General features: G+C 36.4%; 1 protein-coding gene across 14 annotated transcripts in view; it reads right to left on the reverse strand.

Annotated features, from left to right (window-relative positions):
* Pcdh9 (protocadherin 9) overlaps window positions 1–20,231 on the reverse strand; it is an 898,173-nt gene that overhangs the window by 60,524 nt on the left and 817,418 nt on the right. Inside the window, exon 5 of one of the 14 annotated variants that reach the window (XM_039093371.2) lies at window positions 8,751–9,138. The exons of 11 other annotated variants lie outside the window; for them this stretch is intronic. In XM_039093371.2, the coding sequence (XP_038949299.1) occupies window positions 9,119–9,138 (20 nt within the window). In that variant the 3' untranslated portion in view covers window positions 8,751–9,118. Of the gene's footprint in view, window positions 1–8,750; window positions 9,139–20,231 lie in introns of those variants that run through there. 2 more of the 14 variants (XM_063274320.1, XM_039093374.2) reach the window with 2 other exon arrangements.

Consider the following 20,231-nt stretch of genomic DNA (forward strand, 5'->3'; position numbering starts at 1 on the left):
ATGTAATTGATTCTTTCTACACACAGATTCCATATTTGTAAATTCATGTAGGTGGCAAAAATTTTCATCTAAATAATGATGATGATGATTATGATAGCAGCTACTCATACTTTGTACACACTGATTGGCATGGCTGTTCACACAAAATGTGTTGTTTTAATAGCTATAGTTGACAACTATCTGCATTTGTAAAATGGCCATTTTTTTTTTCAGAGTACTTTTTTGGGTTTTCTAAGAAGCAAACTTCTCAGATATTTAACATGTCTATTTATTTATTTATTTATTCATTCATTCATTCATTCATTCATTCACACACCTGTTCTTTTTGTTGGGGTTATTGTTTAAAATGATTGCTGAGCTCAAATACTATGCAATGTTCTTTCTCATAAGAATGCATTGGTGTATGTTACAAAACAGAAGGCAGTGGTATGAGAACCGCTTTGTTCAGGTTTGAGTGATAATGCTGTTGGCCTCTGAGTTCAATGTTAATGAATCAACCATATATATCTATTACATAAGGTACCTTTAACCACAAAACAAATAAAACAAGCTTATATATTGATTGTGTGATAAAAAATATTGTGAGTAGAGGCTCATAAGATCCTATCCTTGTATTTCCTAAAAGAGCAATGATTTAGCAATAGTTAAGTTGGTGTTCTTTGCGAGTCTCTATAATATAACTACTGAAAATAACGAGAATTGACTATGTACCTCCTATACTAGTCCCATGAGAAAAATGTCAATAAATACATAGACTCCAAATGCACGCTGCCTCTGACTAGAAACAAGTCCTTTCATTTGTAAGCCCAATTACTCTCAAGTAAGATATTTCCAAATATTTTGGGTAGCAAAAAATTGTTGAGTAAATGACAATAAAAGTGTAAAGCTACATACAGTATAGATAAAATGACTTAATAGGATACATGATTTCTTTGCACTAAGAATAAAAGGTTTTACAAACTAAGAACAAATGTTAAGGTTTTTAGAGCTTTCCAGTTTATTGATGATGTTTGAGTACATTTAAAGTTAAAGCCTTAAAACTATATGAAACATTTAACACCCAAATACCAATTAAGCCTTACGGAATCCCTGAATCACCTACACAAAATCCTTGTACTTTAAAGGTTAGCTTAAAAACCATGCTTTTAAGAGTCCAGTTCTTAAGGCCTTTGAAAGCTCCATTAGTTTTTTACAATATATTTCCTCTTCCAAATCCTGCATCGGATTTCCATGACTTTTGACTTACTCTATATTCTATACCATTATCTAGACTCAGACCTCTTCTGTATTATAATGCCTTGCTTCACTTTGAAGAAACACAAACACACACACACACACACACACACACACACACACACACACACACACACAGAGAGAGAGAGAGAGAGAGAGACAGAGACAGAGACAGAGACAGAGAGACAGAGAGACTATAATATGAAAAACACTTTTAAGATAAGATAGCAACAGGATAGGCCCAATTCAATGTCAGGAAATGAAGGACTATTTTATAAAGACAAACCACACTACGGTTATTACTTTTCTAGTGATTTCCACTTCTCCATTGAACAAATATTCATTAAGCATCTAGCATATGACATAGAGCTTTCTGTTTGCCAAGAATTATGTCCTTGCCCTCCCCTGGTGATGATATTAATATTATGTATTGCTTATACTACTGGAATCTAATGGACACCTCCTGGACCATCCTCTGAAGACCCATGTGGAAGGCTAGAAAGACCATGCACTTGAAGGTTCCTCTTCCACTCCTCCATTTCAGTGTACAGAACAGAAATACTCAGAAGTGTGGTTAAGATACAGTGTTTGGTATTCCAGTCTTCTTGACCTCTCAAAGACAGAAGCAAACAAGACAAAATGAAACAACAAGGACAACTGCAACAACAGCAACAATGAAGCTCTGGCCAGGATTTTACAAGAAGTCAGACCGATTACCAAGCAAATGAAAAGATCCATATTGAGCCCTCCGAAATGAAGGATCACAAGGGTAGGTCTCGGTGAACAGCTAAGCTTGAGAAAGGTAAATAGAAATGTGGACAGTGTTTCTATCAGGCAAGGGGACAGCCATGTACAAATAGAAGAGTTAAGGGACCAATTGGGAAGGTGATGAAATATGAGTTTCTAGAGAGTGGCCCTGGCCACTCTCTTCCTCATTTATCCCTCACCAACTGCAGCAGGTTTGTGAGCAAGAAGACCTGAGGTGGTGAAAGCAGGAGAGCTGTCCTTGCCCCTCACTGCAGCACTAGGCTGGTCAGACCCTGAACTTCTCCTGGGCAGCACAATAGAGCTAGCTAGTGCTGTTGGTAAAGGCATGGATGAGCTGGCCCCAGAAGACAGGAGAACAGGAGTGCTGACCCTGACATTTGCCTGCTGCAGCAGTCAGTGAGCTAGCCCGAACAGTGCTGGAGAGCTAGCCCTGTTGGTGAAGGTGCTAGAGAGCTGCTGGGATAACCAACTCAGCTACCTCCCAGGCCCAGATCCACGGCTTTGAATTGGCTGACACCAACATATACACCATTTATGAATTGCTAGAGCACATGAAAGGGCCAGTCATACAGATCCAGAGCTGCAGGATCTCCATGACTCAGGCAACAACAGGATAGCTGAGAAGAGTCTCAGGGAGGATCCACAGTCTTAGAATTGCAATGAACATTTGCAAGTGAAAATGTGTAGACAAATAGGTATACTAGGTGACAATGGGAAACATTGCAGCTCCCAGGGCAAGATTTATTTTGTTTTAAATTCTAGGAGGAGGTTTCAAAGGCACAGGGTGGATAAGAAGAGATGGGGAGACGAGTGGGACTGGAAATAATGATGTGAAATTCACAAAGAATCAGTACAAAGTTAAAAAAATGTTTTCAAACCAGAAAATTTGAACAGGATAGAATACATGAAAAAATTGACACACATAGAAAGAGGAAAGAAAATCATAGTTTCTCCCCTCTAGCCTGGGCATAGAGAAAATTTTAATTGTGCACTGAAGCAGATGAAAGTGAAATGAATGAAATAATGTATCAAATAATTTCCTTATTTTAGTCAATGGTAATATAAGGATCTCATATTTCCGGTAACACTGTTACACACATCCTAGAAGGCAGAATTACATACTGCTGTATAGACATCTGACTATGTGTTAAATTCTATCTCTGCCAAATTGCACAAAGATTCAGGATTAATTCTACTTCCATAACTACTTTCCATAACATTGTCCCATGAAGAATAGAAGTTATCTCATGAGTAATGTTTATTTTGACAGTGAAAACTATACTTTGACAAGACTTATTTGTATATGCCCATAACAATCATACGTGACTGAAAACAGAAAACTTACTTTTAATCAACCTCAGAATAAGACACGCATTCTGTTTGGACAATAGCACATGAATTTCATATATATTCAATATCATATGTTTACATGATATCACTCAATATTCTTCAATAAGTTTGTTAATACAGATAGCTCATAAGTTTTAAAATTTTACTGCTGTAGTAACTGGAATAACCATGATGCCTCTGTGTTTAGCATAAAATTGTTAATCAGTAATGTACTCTGAGCAATACAACAAGAATTATAATTCTAATTAAAATTAAAATTTGATACAATGAAAGCAATGCAATTAAATTGCTTACCAGGATTCGGTTTAGGTTTATGATCATAGAATAATGCTTTGACATAACTTTATCATTTCTCTAATCCAATAAGCAGTAAATTATTCATAATTTTAATTTAAACAAAACTAATTACAAGAAAATATCAGTTTTAGTAAATGTTGAAAACACGATCACTTTTGTTTGAATGTAGCACCTGGGAGAGAATGCAATTATTTTCTGCATTTTTATGATCCTTTCTCTAGAAATAAACTACTTACAATGTTAGCCCTAGGTTACTCACTATCATGTAGCTATTGTTACAGAGAAGCAACAACAACAACTAAACACCTCATGATTGAGGAATAGAAGCCAACTATTAACCAGCTTTTGTGTTGGAAGGGGTCGTTTTCAAATTTCAAAGCTATTTTAAAATAGACACTTTTGGGGGGTACTATACAATTATAAAAACTAATTTTAAAAACAGCCATAAACACATATGGAAAACTGCTTTCGGAGTCTGCAACATGTTTGCAAATGCTGCAGGAGACTGAATTGCTGTTCCCTACAACTGAGATGTAGCTCCCCGGCAGCTACATTTTTACTACTGTCATAGTCTGTCCTCTGCATGGAGCCCTGTGTCTCTCTCTTTCTCTGGTGTGGCCCTTGACCCTCCTGTTCCAGGCTGGGTTTGTTGGACTGTCTATGTTCTCGTTCATGTGAGGAGAAGTCACCTTCCACAGGGTGACTTGTAAATAGAAGTTCTTAAAATGTTAATGAAGCCACATCCACCCTCATGTTGCCTTATGGATGTCTCTTTTCCATACCCTTGAATTTAACGAAGCCTAAGGAATTTTAAAGGAACTTTAAGGAATTTTAAAATGAAGCATTGAAAGGAACAGGGGCTCATTAAAACCGTGATACGGTTTCTTAGTTTCATTGTAAAATTGTCTTGATTTTATTTAGTTGGGGTGAGAACAATCTCTTAAAAAAAAAAAAACCAGAAAAATATGGTTCCTTATTTTGACCTTTCTTTTCTTTTTTCTTTTGCTGCAAGGCATTTGAGACACAAGGATGGTCTTTTAGTTTGAAGGAATGGCAGTATTCCACCAGGGCTGTTGATATTCCTCATTAACTATAACATAGTTAAAATGTACCACCTGCAATAAATCAAAGACCTGGAAGATTGCATTAACACTCACGACAGTCACAGAGTTTGGTGGGTGTTGGCTCTTTTCTTTTTCCTCCCTAGAATTCCAGGGTCATCACTCATAATAGTGAAAAGTATAGCATAAAGGGGAAAAAATTCACAATGTTCCTAAAAATAAAATAGAAAGCCCTCAGGAGCCCTTTCAGAACAACAATAAAAAGTATTGCTAGCTGTAAAATTTGTAAGCAGGTTCCATCCTGTCGGCACAGAAACAATGAAGATGAATTACATTCCAGCAGAAACTCTGAGCCCATCTAGTAACTGGCAAATCCGCTACAGGACGGCAAAGGCAAACTATGACTTCCGTGTCATGAGTTGAAGGTGTCTGAGCAGGATAATATAAATTCAATTAAAACCGGAGAGCATCTTGGAAAGGATCTCTGAGATGATCCATTCAGTTGGCTGGTTGAGAGTTGTTTATACTACTTAGTTTTCTGATTATTTAGATTAATTCAGAGCCTACCAAGACTAGCATGTGATTATATGTGTTAAACGTGTGAGGATGTATGTATTTAAAATAGGTGAGCGTGAGTTCAAATGATGGTAGCTGTTTATAGATCTTCCTATATTTTTATGTGTGGTGAGAAAAACAAGCTTAGTCTCCATTTTGGCTCTCTCTAAGGGAAGGTGCTTTTGTTTTAAGTAAAGACATTTGGTCTATGTGGGAGTGGTTGGCAGCTGTTACGAAGTGCAGGAGAAGATAGCTCGCATTCCACTACCCAACAAAGCAAATCTATTACGCAGAATGCAGAATCTCCTTTGCATGAGAAATGACGGACCCATTTTGCATATGTCCTTGTTTGATACCCTGGATATTCCTGTGAACACTGAAAAGACATGCAGCTCAAACGAGAAATGCATCAAGGGGGATTGCTTTGCAAGTGTTGATGTCCACCTTGATAGCAAGCCCGTGAGTTTAATAACAAACTTTCATATCCTAAGCCAAGGTCACCCTCCGTAAAAGGAAACTCACACCAGCAGCAGAATAGGAAAGGTGTTTAATCAAACTTAAGTGTGACTCTCAGAGGATGTTGAGGAGTAAAATATGCCCATCCTCTGCTCAAACAGCTTGGCTTTTAAATTAAATGCAAAACTCAAAGGTTTGTTAGTTCTGTGTTTATGAATGTTAATTAAAGAAGACATCAAATAGTTTAGCAATTATATAGAGGCTTGACAATACTTCAAAGTTGCTTTCCTTTAATGCTTTCCTTTAATTTTCTACCTTTAAGTCATTGCTGTGGTATGAATCAACTGTACATTAAAAAAAAAATGAAGGTAATACTGGGTTATCTGAAAATCACTTAGAATTGACATAATTCATGCCCGCCCAAGTTTCAATGACTGATTGCATTAAAGCAGGGTAGAATTCAAGGTGAATGGAAATAAATGTTGAATGAGGTTCCTTTTAACCTCATCAATAGCTTTCTAATACGTCAAATTTTGGAGTTGGAAGAGCACATAACAGGAACTAAATCACCAGTAATTGCCTCACACTAGATACAGTGTTTATGTGAGCACCCAATGATCTCTAAACCCATGCTTCTCTTGGCTGAGCTAATTTTTGATGAAAAACCATTGAGAACAATGGGTCACTGAGAGTAAATGAAGTGGGAGCAACACTGGGTTTCCTCAAGTGCTCTCATATGCCCCAGTGTAGGATAGTTGATGAGGTAATCTGCATAATAACATGGCCCTAGTGGGTTTCTGTTAAGTCAATGGGGCATTGACTATATAGAAAAGCACCAATGGCATCTATTAAGGGGATTGGATCTACAAATTTCCAATGACCGTACTCACCCAACAAGAGGAGTGATACACTAATCTCATCATTATAACCCTTTAATCTTTCAATGGGAAATTTTTGTTTTTTTGCCAGTAAAATAAGCACCATTCCAAAGGGAATCGAATTAAATAAATTCATATATGACTCCCAAATTATTTGTGTATGGATATTGTTTGAATTAAACATGTGTAAATAGTTATTAATTCAGATCATGAACTTAATGAAAATGTGCTTGGAACAATGTGAAATCAGTGTTCATATGGACCTGATAACAGAGTGAAGGTAATCTAATTCTGTAGTAAAAAAAGCGTTGAACATTTATGCCTCAGTTTCTTTTACCTGCGATTGATCTCTCACTCTCTCTCTCTGTCTCTCTGTCTCTGTCTCTGTCTCTGTCTCTCTCTCTCTCTCTCTCTCTCTCTGTTCTCCCTCTCTGTCTCTGTCTCTCCCTCTCTCTGTCTTTCTCTGTCTCTGTCTCTCTGTCTCTCTGTGTCTCTGTCTCGCTCTTTCTCTAAGCATTTTCACTATTGATACTCATACTCAAAAGAAGTTTTAAAACTGAATTACTGAACTAACATTAAGTGAACAGTTCATGATGCTTGTTGTATTAGCAAAAATTTAAAAGCATCTAATGTACAATTCAAGTTATAAATCCTTTAATTGACCAGTTATACACTTAGAAATGTATAACTTTTAACCTTTTAAATGGCCCAAGTATTAAATTATTTTTAGAGATACATGCCATAGGACGAATTAATTGAAGCAGAATAGGTTAATATGGTATATGATAGCTACTGTGTAGTTCAAGATTTAAACAGCTATCTAAGATTTCTTACGTATCCATTAAAGAGACAGTATTTTTAAAGATTACAGTTTTAAAATATTGAAGAATATCCTTGATATTAAAATCAATGGCAAAAATGTGTCCTTGTTGAAAACTTTATCACCCTTGAAGGCCTCTGTGCACTGCATGAACATGAATTTGAGACACTCAATCTATGTGATCAAGTCATCGTTCTCTTAAAATTCTCCAGAATCTAGAATTGGTACATGTATGACTCTGTTCTGCTTAATTCCTCTCTCTCTCTCTCTCTCTCTCTCTCTCTCTCTCTCTCTCTCTCCCTCTCTGAGTGTGTGTGTGTGTCTGAGACAGAGACAGAGAGACAGAGAGAAGCGGAGAGACACAGAAAGACGGAGAAAGAGAAAGAAAGACAGAGAGAGAGAGAGAGAGAGAGAGAGAGAGAGAGAGAGAATTTTTAAAGATGACCTATGAATAACTACTGGATAATGTCCTAACCTTTCTAATCTTTACCTTTGTGGACAGCTATGAACAGCACTTTATAAGGCACATGTTGTTCTAACTTATACCTCCCACCATAAAGAAAAGATTTTCATTTTTGACTGAGAAAATTCCTTTAGATTTTTATTTTTTATTTTACCCAATTTAAAAACAATCTTTTCAGTTGTAGGTAAGTTAAAAGTGGAACACATATTTCTTTGAATTCTGGCAGAGGGCGTGGACACAGAGGCATGTTTTAGGTACAAGGGAAATGAGAAGAGGGAGAATTATATGGCATAATAAGCAAATATGTGCGCAACACTAACTATGGTAAAAGAAAATTTTTGGTGGATTTATTCTAAAAGGTACAATCCGAAAACATGGGAGGAGGTTTTAGAGAAAATGATTTCACAACTTTGTTTTTGCTTAGTTTATAGCTTCAAGATAATCTTTACAGAAAATTCTGGAGCCAAATTATGTGAAACCCAGATGGCAGAGATCAAGTTGTATTGAATTTCATATGAGAAAATGTACTTAAATATGAATGACTATATTTGTACATGTGAACATATTCCTTTCATGCATAATGCATCCATTTTCCCATGTCAGTGTACATATCTCCATGAACACACATTGAGCCTTGGCATAATGATGTTGGGCCTACTACTTTTGCAGTTTCTAAAGAAACAAAGTTTGCTTTCTCACTTTTTATATAACTTTTGTGCTTATTTTACTTAAACACGTTCATACAATGGATGGAGTTTGAAAAAAAATCCTCAAATTGAATGCCTACAGATACTCAAATACGTTTACCCAGAAGAACTGTAACTGACCTCATGACCAATCTGAAGTCTCAGAAACGTGTTCATCATTCAACGTTAATTATGACCGCAACTGATAAAGATATAATAATAAAAGTAGTTAAATTCATTTGAACAAGTGTTTGGAGCAGGCACTTACTTTCAAAACAGTAAGTTAGTAAGCTTATTTAAAATATTCTTGTAGAATTAAAACCTAGGATATATGAGGGGAAAGTTAGAAATATCTCTTTCCTACCTATTACAATAAATTATAAAAAATCTATTATCACCGTGATTACAAAATGGAATGTGTTAGAAAATCACAACTCATTTCTATTACAGGAGAAAGAAACTTTCTATATGAAAGGAAACCTTGGAGAAAAATAGACTCTTCTTCTTCCTTCATCAAAGTAAAGCACAGAATGATACTCTTGCATTTTTCCTCAGAGCTCTAAAGATGATCCTGAAAACAAGAATGAACAGAATTTTACAACAACAGTCAGTGAGCCTGGAGGATTTGATCAAATATAAGTTCTGGTACTAATGCTGTCAAAACCAGCGAGACTCAGAAAGTGTCTCTCGCAAGCCTGTCTGTCATCTGATTTCTGTGGCTCTGCATTGCAGAGGTGAAGGTACATTTTAAGGAGTTCATTAGATGGCTTTCTGTAGGCATCTCCTCATCCATTATCCTTATAGGGGAAGGAAAACAAGGGAACTGAAATCATCTCCTTTGGTACACACTGAACTGGAGCTGAGATAAAGCTCATTTTTTCAGTACCATCCCACACGTTGTATTCTAGTTGATCATAAGGCAAAAGTGAACTCCCTGTAGCAGGAAGACTGCAGAATGACAAGGTTCTTCTTTAGAGAAATGTCACTTAATGGCTCTTGTAGTCCAACTGATGTGCCACCTCTGGAGAACATGGTTGTCTGACAGTTATTTCTGAGTCATCTTGGTGTATTTGAAACAGTTGGTACTCTCCCCGAGACACTTGTCAACATGTACAGATGATGTTTTAACTGGCACATTGTCACCAACTACCTCACACTGGGAAAAGCTGAGTAGCTGTGAAAAATATGACTTTCAATTCTAGAGACTTGGAGGATTAGTGACAGAAGCAGACCCTTTTAGTTTATGTCATTTTTTAAAAAATTTAAATGTGTGAATATTGCATGAATGGACAATTGGTTGAACATTTTTATTTTGTCCTGCTGTACCCTAGTAAGCAGTTCAAAAGAAACAGACTTGTTAGGTGAAAAAATAAAATAAGAAAAAAATGGTTATTCTTTTTTTTAACTCATATGAGAACAGCAAGTAGAATTGATAATGGAGTTCATTTAAAATAACGGCCACAATTTTTTGTTTTTGCCATATTTCCTTTTGTCTTTGAATCATCAGTGACTAATACATCATATGTAAGTGTTAAGGTTCTAGTGAATGTTATCTAATATATTCATGATTTTATTATGGGACGAGTCAATATGATTAAGACTGGTAAGATGCACACAGGCACATATGTTATCATTTTTTTATCTAAAGTATCCCCCGAAGATTATGTGCTAAAAATATGGTGTTAATGCAGTGATACTGAGAGGGAGGAACTGGGCTTTCACAGGTTCATGAGGACTTGATTTCATGAACCCATTTAGAGGTTCATCATTCTACAGGCTTCTGGGAGGTGATAGAGATTTGAGAGAGGAAGATTAAGGGAGTCAGTCTTCAGAATGCTTGGGAGGAATTATTTGTATCTGTTTTTTTCTCAAGTCTTTGCATATTGGTTGCCCTAAGAAAAGCCACTAGCTTTGCTCTACTCTGTGGCCCCCACCATGATGCTCTCCCCTACTGAGGTAAGAAACAATGAAGCAAAGTGATCATGGGTTGAAACCAGGGGCAAAATGAGTCTGTGTTCATTTGGTTGACTTCACATCATTGATTTTTATCACATCACTGAAAACTAATGCAGGGGTAAGATGGGAGTTCAAAACTTCCACAAAAGAAAACCTTCCACAATCCAACTGTGTATTATTAAAACTGCTACTTTTAAATATGCATATAATGAAAACTTCTAATAATTATTACAATTAACTAAAGCACTCTGAAATGTATATAACAGTACAAAATAATGAACAAAAAGTCTAGTATTTTTTAGACATTTATATAACACTTTATAATATATAATAAGCATATATATATATATGTTATGTGCATAAGCTTTTTGTCTGATGCACACATGTCTGCCTGTTCAGCAAGTGTGTGCAGTTCCTCAGAGGCCAGAAGAGGCTAGATCCCTAGATCTGGAGCTATAGATTATTTTGAAACACCCTGTAGGTGCTGTGAATCCAACCTGGTTCCTCTGGAAGGGCAACAAACGCTTTTAACTGCTGAGAGACCCTTCCGGCTGCAAATATTTATTCTTCTAAAAGAATCGATATGTTTAATAAGGTTCCCTTAAAATTGATACATAAAGACTAAACATCATTATTAGGGATAATATGATATGCTTGAGGTCCCTAATTTTTAAGACCTTAGTAAAATACACCCATAATTAGAAGAGAAGAGCTTGATAGCTTGAAATGCAAAGTAAGAATAGCATCATGAAAAATCTCAGTTACCCTGAAATCACCAAGAAACATGCTTTGCATGCACTGAACTGCACCCTGTAGCTGGCAAATTCATCGACATAAATATATAAGTAAGGCTATGGGATATATTTAAGGAATAAAATGTTAGCTGTTTAATTTAATTTTAAATTTTAATTTAATTTAACTTTGGTTGAGCCATCTTAGATGTTTTCTTTTATACATATAGTCATGGACATAATGTTTTTACACGTAAACAATTAATACAACTATTATTCATGTGTACTTCTAAACCAAATCTACATTAAACACACTAACTTAATTCAAATCCATTTCAAAACTGTCAAAAGACTGAGCAATAAAATGAATTTATGGGGATACTTTTAAAAAAATGTATTTCTATTGATAAATGAAAACTTGTGCTCACATCAGTCTAAATTGAGAGCATAGCATGTAAAATAAGAAGCAAGCAAATAAATACACAGCACTGTTACCCAAAAATGCCTGTTTTATGTATACCTATGTATATGTATGTATGTATATATGCATATGTACATGTATATGTGCATGTGCATGTGCATGTACCTGTACCTATATATGTATGTATATAGCTTCTAACATGTATTAGAAATATATTAGAAGCTATATCTTTTCCCCAAGGGAAGTCTGTTCTTAAGAGATTAATTGCCACATTACGTAACAGGACTGAATGATTCTGGGTCCAGATTTTTTAACCAACAGTAGTTTAAGTTCAATGTTCTGGAATGGAGTAAAAAGGCTGCCACTAAAACCTGAAAGCTGTGACTGAGCCCTCACGTAGGGAAGAAGATGACTGTAGATGATGTGCAAAGGATGACCAACCAGGTACCAGCATCCTCTCTGTCCCTTTGCACTCTATGATGAGAAGATAGCATGTAAGCCTTCAGTGAAAAGACCTAGTAAGATATGTTTTAAAGATGACTCAATTTGGGGTTGGGGATTTAGCTCAGTGGTAAAGCGCTTGCCTAGCAAGCGCAAGGCCCTGGGTTCGGTCCCAAGCTCTGAAAAAAAGAAAAGAGAAAAAAAAAAGATGATTCAATTTGTGGAAAACCCTTCTATGAATTTTAAAATCTGTTTTAAAATTCTCCATGTCTTGAAGTGCACCCCAGATGCCAAGATGTAAATATATTTATGAAACACAAGATTATTTAAAGCTGGATGCACAGAAAAAATTTAAGTGATGTATTGAAAAACAAATTTAGCATTACTAGTGCAAATACCATTTTTAATTGTTTTGAATGATAGTATTAAATAAAAATATTATATTTTAAATATATTTATATATTATGTTATATTTAAAAGTGATTTCTTTACGTGACATATTTGGAAACATTTTTCAGTATATAACGGTGAAATTTTATAATGCAATATGTACCCAAATTTTTGAAGTAGATATTAATTGAAAATTCCAGTATATTCTTTCTCTTTCAAGAAGTGTTTGGCATTTTAATTTAGTTGTCTAGTTCTGGCTACAATAATCCCCCAATGTCAATAAAATACATTGGTATGAGAAAATATTTCTGATAGGTTTTATAAGCAGGGAGGAAAGCAACCTGGTGTTGTACAGTTAAAGTCCACACAACCTATAGAATAGACTTGGTTGGGTATCAAATAATGTATAGATTAAATAATCATGAATTTGCAAGATTGGAATATGTAGGGTTTTTTTTTTCTCTAAAACAAAACTAGGAAAGTTCAAAGATTTTTCTGTGGCTTGGGTGTGCTTACAAGTGCCCTTGGTAGTCTTTATAAATGCCTGCATCTGCAGAGCATAAATGTGTCTTAATTACAGGTTTTTTTAGGGTGAACATCTGTGCCCTTCCCTGCAACTATGTAGATACTTGGTTGATTACGTGAGAAGGCTGTGTGGTTAAATTTGTACACTGTACTTGCTAATTCATTTTATTTAGTATAAATCAGAAATATTTAAAGGTTTGTATTACTTTGACATAGAGCTACATGCTGACATAATTTTGTTTTCTGTAATTACTTTACAACACAAAATTAGAATCATATCGGTTATTTTAACCAAAATTTGCCTTAAGAAAATGTCTGTTCTACTTTTATTTATTTTTTTATGAATCCCACACATTCTTTTGCACCTGTTAATTTCTCCATTGTTAAAGTAGAAGTACAGTGATATTAGGGTTTTGAAGTTATTCTCCACCATGTTCCTCATTATATAAATAATTTAAATTATGGGGAAGAACATAGTACCCCTTTTAAGTCATAACATATTAGTCCAAACATATAAAGTGTAACTAGACTTAGATGCAACAATGAGTCATTGGGCTTGACCAACAGTGTATGTTAAAGCTGGCATAGCAGATTTGTGGTTGAAAGACTAGTAATGAAATGTTTGACAGAATGGTCTGAAGTTTTTGAATGTATTAGAGATGACATTTATTTATTCAAGTTTTATAAACAGATATTCTCCAGAAGCAATGGACACACATACTTTTAATTAGCTCAGTCACATACTGGGTGGGACCTACTCCAAGGGAAGTACAAAAAAAAATTCAAAAGTACCTTGAATTGTTCAATTTGGACATTTTGCTAAGTTACCATTAGCAGATATCTTAGTGATGGAGGAAGATGGGAGTGACTTTCATAGGTAAGACCTATGCCTAGCATCCATGAGTCACAGGTCCATTTCCATCACCCAGGAAGTGCCTTCACCAACTTAACCACACCTTAACCAGGACTATGCCTGACCTAGCTAGACTTTTGGCCTCCCAACGGTCAGTGCCATTAGTTTTGAAAAGGTGCATCTTCAAAATCTCTTCTCTGACTCTTTGAGACATGAGTTTTCTTCTATCAAGCAGGCATTTCTTTAAGACCAAGAAGCCATCTATCATAAAAAACATGTAAACCATGGGCTAGTCTCTGTGGGAGACTCTGGGACCACCTTTACTGAATTACTATGGTTATCCAATACAGGTGACTTCAATACACAGTCCAGGCTTCCAGAGGAAGTCTCGAGATTGTCCTTTAATTCACTCCCTGTAACTCTAGGCAAATGCTCTTGATATCCCCCATATTGTAACAACTTTTGAGTCAATTCTTTTTTTTTTTTATTTTTGATGAACACATATTATAATTCTAACAGCTGTTACTATTTCTTAGCAAGTAGGAATTCAAATCACACATGCAACTATAAATTTGATCTTCTTTCCAGGGTAAATCATAAAGTAAAATGTTACTATGCATATTGAGAAGAATGGTGGATATAGTTCTGCAGTGAAACACTGGCCCTTTCTAGCAAAAAGTCTGTTTCAATTCCCATATACCCTGCCCCCTCCGAAATTATAGCAGTGATCATGGCACAGGATTCAAAATATTTTTTTATTATTAGAGCTATAGTTCTGGTTATAAGTCTATATTTACATACATATAATTTGATTTTAAAAATAGCACAAATGCATGCAAAAAGCTGCTATGCTTGAGATAATCTTTAGTCACATTTTTCAAAGTCTTTTTTAAATCATTGATTTTAGAGAATTTCACTCTGAAACAAAGTCAAACAACAGGGGAAAGTCTAATAGTTCATTCAGTCAGTTTCCAGACATCTTTTGTTTACAACTCATGATTAATATCTTATCAGACGCGGAGATATTGGTTCTTCTTACTCCAAGGTTATAATTTAGCTGAATATTTGCCTAGCAGTCCCTATTCTTTGTCTCTAAACCAAAAATTATATATTTTGAAGAAGTTTTTGTTCAGTTAATCAAAGCGTTATTTTTCACTGGGGGGATAAGTATACAAACATATTTTGTAACATTTCACACAAATGGTAACTGTGTGGCAAGTAATGCCTCCCTTTGAAATGACTGAGAACCTCACAACTCAACAAATCTTCCCTTTAATTTTATCTACCCTGGAAACAAAATGGAGTTTTAATGTGGACAGTCCACTTACAATACCTTTTAACAAAGTATGAACTCTGCTGACTATTTTTTAGTTTTCGAGATACTGAGCTTTTTATATGACAAACTGCTAAACCCACAGATAAACTACTCTGAATAAGAATAGTTCTATGGTCATTACCAACAGTCATCCTTCAGGGATCTATTTCAGAAACGATCATTTCTCAGTCTTTGGATTAGATCAAGTGTAGAAGCCAATACTCTGGTGTCCTTGTATGACTGCATTGGATGCTCAGAATAACTGTAGGTACTTTGCCTAGAAGATGTATGGCTCTCAGGCTACAATGGAAATCCAATGTTATTACTGTTCTACTTGATCCCATCCTGTCTCTCAAATATACATGCATGACCATCTGTAAATAATCATGAGCATCTCTCCCCTCACCAAATGCTCAAGCATTTGATTTGCTTATTTATTCCCTGCAAGAAAATGCAGTGACTACTGAGTGGGAGAGTGGTTTTCTAAAATATCCTAGAGGAGACTACATGATAAGAATACAAACATATTCTTCCCTCAAGCAGCAAGTTGGAAGCTATTTCTTGTATGGTATTTGGGACCCATAAATAACACCTGTGCAAGGTGGAAAGTGCTAAATGACATAGAATGAAAGGTCTATAAAGTACTCCCTGAGTTCTGTGGAGAAGCAAAGTAAAACCACTTGGTCATAGATGGTTTCAGGATTTTAATAGGAATACGAAGAGGTCACAAAGGATCTGGGCTGAGGGACAAAGATGACTGTAAAAACACTCCATAGAGTAAAAAAATCACAGAGAAAGAGACAAGAGAAGAGAGTGAAGGAAATATGCAACTAATTCAACATGTGCAGAAACTAGGTCTAGTAAAAGGAAAAGTTGGAAGAAGGGGAATTAGGATGGGGCTACCCACCCACCACAAAAGTATTAATCCAGAATTGCTCTAGTCTAAAGGAAATGCAGGGGTAAAGAGTGGAGCAGTGACTGAAGGAAAGGCCATCCAGAGACCACCCCACCTATATTACAGATCCAGCCTATCTGCAGACACCAAACACAGACACTATTACTAATGCCAAGAACTGCTTGCCAACAGGAGCCTGATATAGCTGTTGCCTGAGAGGTTCTGCCAGCTCCTGACCAATACAGATGTAGATGCTCACAGCCAACCATCAGACTGAGCATGAGGACCCTATTGAGGAGTTAAGGGAAAGACTGAAGGAGCTGAAGGGGCTTGCAAGAACATAGGAAGAACAAGAATATCAACCAACCAGATACCCCCAAAGGTCCCAGGGACTTAACCAGCAAACAAAGAGTACATAGTGGCTACTAATGGCTCCAGCTGCATATGTAGCAGAGGATGGCCTTATCTGGCATCATTGGGAGGTGAGATCCTTAGTCCTGTGGAGACTAGATGCCCAAGCATAGTGGAATGCTAGAGTTCTGAGGCAGGAGTGGGTGGGCAGGTGGAATGCACCCTCATAGAAACAGGGGTGGAGGGAAGGAATAGGCAGTTTGTAGAGGGGAATATGGGAAGGGGGATAACATTTGAAATGTAAATAAATAAAATAACCAATAAAAATAAGGTGAAATATATATAAACTCAATCCTCAAGCTAAACTGGTTTTTAAAAAATATTCTTTTTAATAAACAGGGATTTATCAAGCAAGGATTGACAACCTTAGTTATTGTATAACACTGTCATCTGACAAGAATCAAAGGAAGATTGGAAGGAGGAACTGTCCATCAGCAAGAAAAGTTGCTGAAAGCCTTATTTATAATAGCCAGAAGCTGGAAAGTTGCCCTTCAACAGAGGAATGGATACAGAAAATGTGGTACATCCACACAATGGAATATTACTCAGCTATCAAAAACAACGAGTTTATGAAATTCGTAGGCAAATGGATGGAACTGGAAAATATCACCCTGAGTGAGGTAACCCAATCACAGAAAAACACACATTGTATGAACTCATTGATAAGTGGCTATTAGCCCAAATGCTTGAATTACCCTAGATGCACAGAACACATGAAACTCAAGAAGGATGACAAAAATGCGAATGCTTCACTCCTTCTTTAAAAGGGGAACAAGAATACCCCTGGCAGGGAATAGAGAGGCAAAGATTAAAACAGACACAGAAGGAACACCCATTCAGAGCCTGCCCCACATGTGGCCCATACATATACAGCCACCAAACTAGATAAGATGGATGAAGCAAAGAAGTGCAGGCTGACAGGAACCAGATGTAGTTCTCTCCTGAGAGACACAGCCAGAATACAGCAAATACATAGGCGAATGCCAGCAGCAAACCATGAACTGAGAACGGGACATCTGTTGAAGGAATCAGAGAAAGGACTGGAAGAGCTTGAAGGAACTCGAGACCCCATATGAACAACAATGCCAACCAACCAGAGCTTCCAGGGACTAAGCCACTACCCAAGGACTATACATGGACTGACCCTGGACTCTGACCTCATAGGTAGTAATGAATATCCTAGTAAGAGCACCAGTGGAAGGGGAAGCCCTTGGTCCTGCCAAGACTGAACCCCCCAGTGAAAGTGATTGTTGGGGCGAGGGTGGTAATGGGGGGTGAATGGGGAGGGGAACACTTGTATAGAAGGGGAGGGGGAAGGTTAGGGGAATGTTGGCCAGGAAACCTGGAAGGGGAATAACAATCAAAATGTACATAAGAAATACTCAAGGAATAAAAAGAAAAGAAAAAGAAAAGAAAAGCTGCTGAAGATGTGGGTCTGACCATATGGACACGGAATACTTTAGGTATAAATTGTAAGCAAAGGTGCATGCTGGAGAAAGAAAGTTTGAAAATGATTGACTACTAATACAATTGTAAAGGTAAACCAGAACTCAATGATAAGATTATTTTAAATTATTCTGGTACCTATGGTGTCCTACACAATAGAAAGTAGACACCCTGATGCTAAGGCAAATTGTCAAAATTAGAAAGTAAATAAAATATCGAATTTCACTCAATCTGGCACACCTGTTTCTAGTTTATATTAAAAAAGTAGAGCAGAAACTTGTGCCAGTCCCTCAGTTGTGTACTTACATACACAGCAGCCTTGTGTGCAACTGACAAGTATGAAGACCCCAAGACGTAGGAAAACTAATCTACTATAATCATACCGAAGTTTGTTGTAGCTTATAATAATGTGATTGTTGTTACCAACTGTCAACTTAATGAGGTCAAGCATCACCTGGTCCTAAGGTTTCTGGGCCTGTCTGTGGTCTGTAGGTTGAGCCATTCCCTGGAAGAGGTCATGGTCTATGCAGCTGGAGTATGTTGACAGAAGGGCAGAGTTATTATTATTCGATCCCTGGTTGTCAATAAGGTGTGACTAGACGCTCTGATATCCTAACACCTTGTCTTCTCCACCCTGAAAAATTCTATTCATGTAAACTGAGCCAAATAATCCTTTGTATTTCCAGGTGCTTTTTTTCAGTCACCTGATCGAAGCATCAGGTAAAACTATTATGAGAAGCCATGTTGAATTTTGTGGACATTGTGTCAAGCTAAAAAGCCAGCTGGAAGATAGTCAAACAATCTTTGAATTACGTTATATGAAGTGTTAAGAGCAGCCATATGTACACATGGAAAGTAGAATGAAGACAGTGAGGGAGTGGTAAAGGGGATGAGGGAGTGATAAAGGGAAAAATTGGATGAAAAGTATGTAATTTTATAAAATGAAAGCATTCAGGACTTTGAATTCCTAACAGTGGATATATAATCAACATTGCTTAGCTCTGTTCTTTGCAGGAAGGAAATGGTGAATTTTATATTCTGTTTCTTGTATCATAAATATATTAAAACAATTAAAAGGAGTGAATCATAGAAGTTCCTTGTTAGTACTCAGTTATTAGCAAGATAAATAATGAAGGAAAAAATCCAAAAAATAAATAAATGGTGAAAGTAATTATTTTCTCCTTCAGAACAATTTCCAAGTGTCTTCTCTGCACGAGAGTAAGTGCAACATGACAGGCTTCATTTCCCCTCTTGACTTCTCAAGCGTTTTATTTATAAGATATTACAAAATTACTTTATGACTCAATTCAAAGAGAGGCTTCATCTGAAATGCTACTTGTTTACCTCATGTGATTATTAAAGCCTTCACATGCATTTATTCATTGCTTCATATTCACCAAAGCTAGACTTTACCCTCATCTATCTGCTGACCTCCTTGGTAAGTTCTGTGTAAAAAAATAATACCACTGAAAGACAAGTGGGACCCATTGTAGACAACCAGCCCTGGACCCCTGCGGCAAACTCTGAGAAGAAACTCGGTAAATGAGAATCAAAAGTATGAATCCTTTACTAACTTGATATTTTAGATATATAAGATATATTTTAAATTTTGGGAATTTGTTTCCTCTTTGTTACAAAATTTTAGCAAGCACTGATTTTTTCTTTTAGTGGACACCTTTTTGTGTTCTGCACAAAAAAACAAAAACGAAACAACAATGACACCAACAAACCCTTGCCGATAATGAGTGTTTCTGTGAACTTGACAGGATACGAAAGAATTGAGGAAATACAAGCATCAAGGAGGAGTTAAAATGATGGAATAATACTACTTTTGGAAATTTGATTAGGGGATTCTTGTTCATTTTAGGTTATAGCTGTCAGGAAGGTAGGGACACAGGGAGCAGCAGTTTCTGTCGCTGAGCTCAGCTCTCTACACGTGTTATTTTATTCAATTTTCACAACAATTCAAGAAGATAGACTTTTATTCTCATTTCTTGGATGAGGGTTCTATAAGTAATTTGTCCCAGATCACAGAAGTAGTCAGTGGAGACTAGATTTCTAGCCAGCCCACTTTAGCTTCTGTATCTATGCATTTCCCATAACACCATTTGATCAGGCTTCCGCCTTTCAAAATGCACCCAGGTGTATCATCAGAAAAATCATACACCTAGGCAGCATTTCATCTTCCAAATCTAAACTGTCTCTAACTGGAGGGCATATGTCTATAAAACATTATATTCTTCTGCTGAACATCAGGGTGTATGTCTTTGATAAGGACTC

The sequence above is a fragment of the Rattus norvegicus genome, chromosome 15 (genome assembly GCF_036323735.1).
Source record: "Rattus norvegicus strain BN/NHsdMcwi chromosome 15, GRCr8, whole genome shotgun sequence".
Taxonomy (NCBI): domain Eukaryota; kingdom Metazoa; phylum Chordata; class Mammalia; order Rodentia; family Muridae; genus Rattus; species Rattus norvegicus.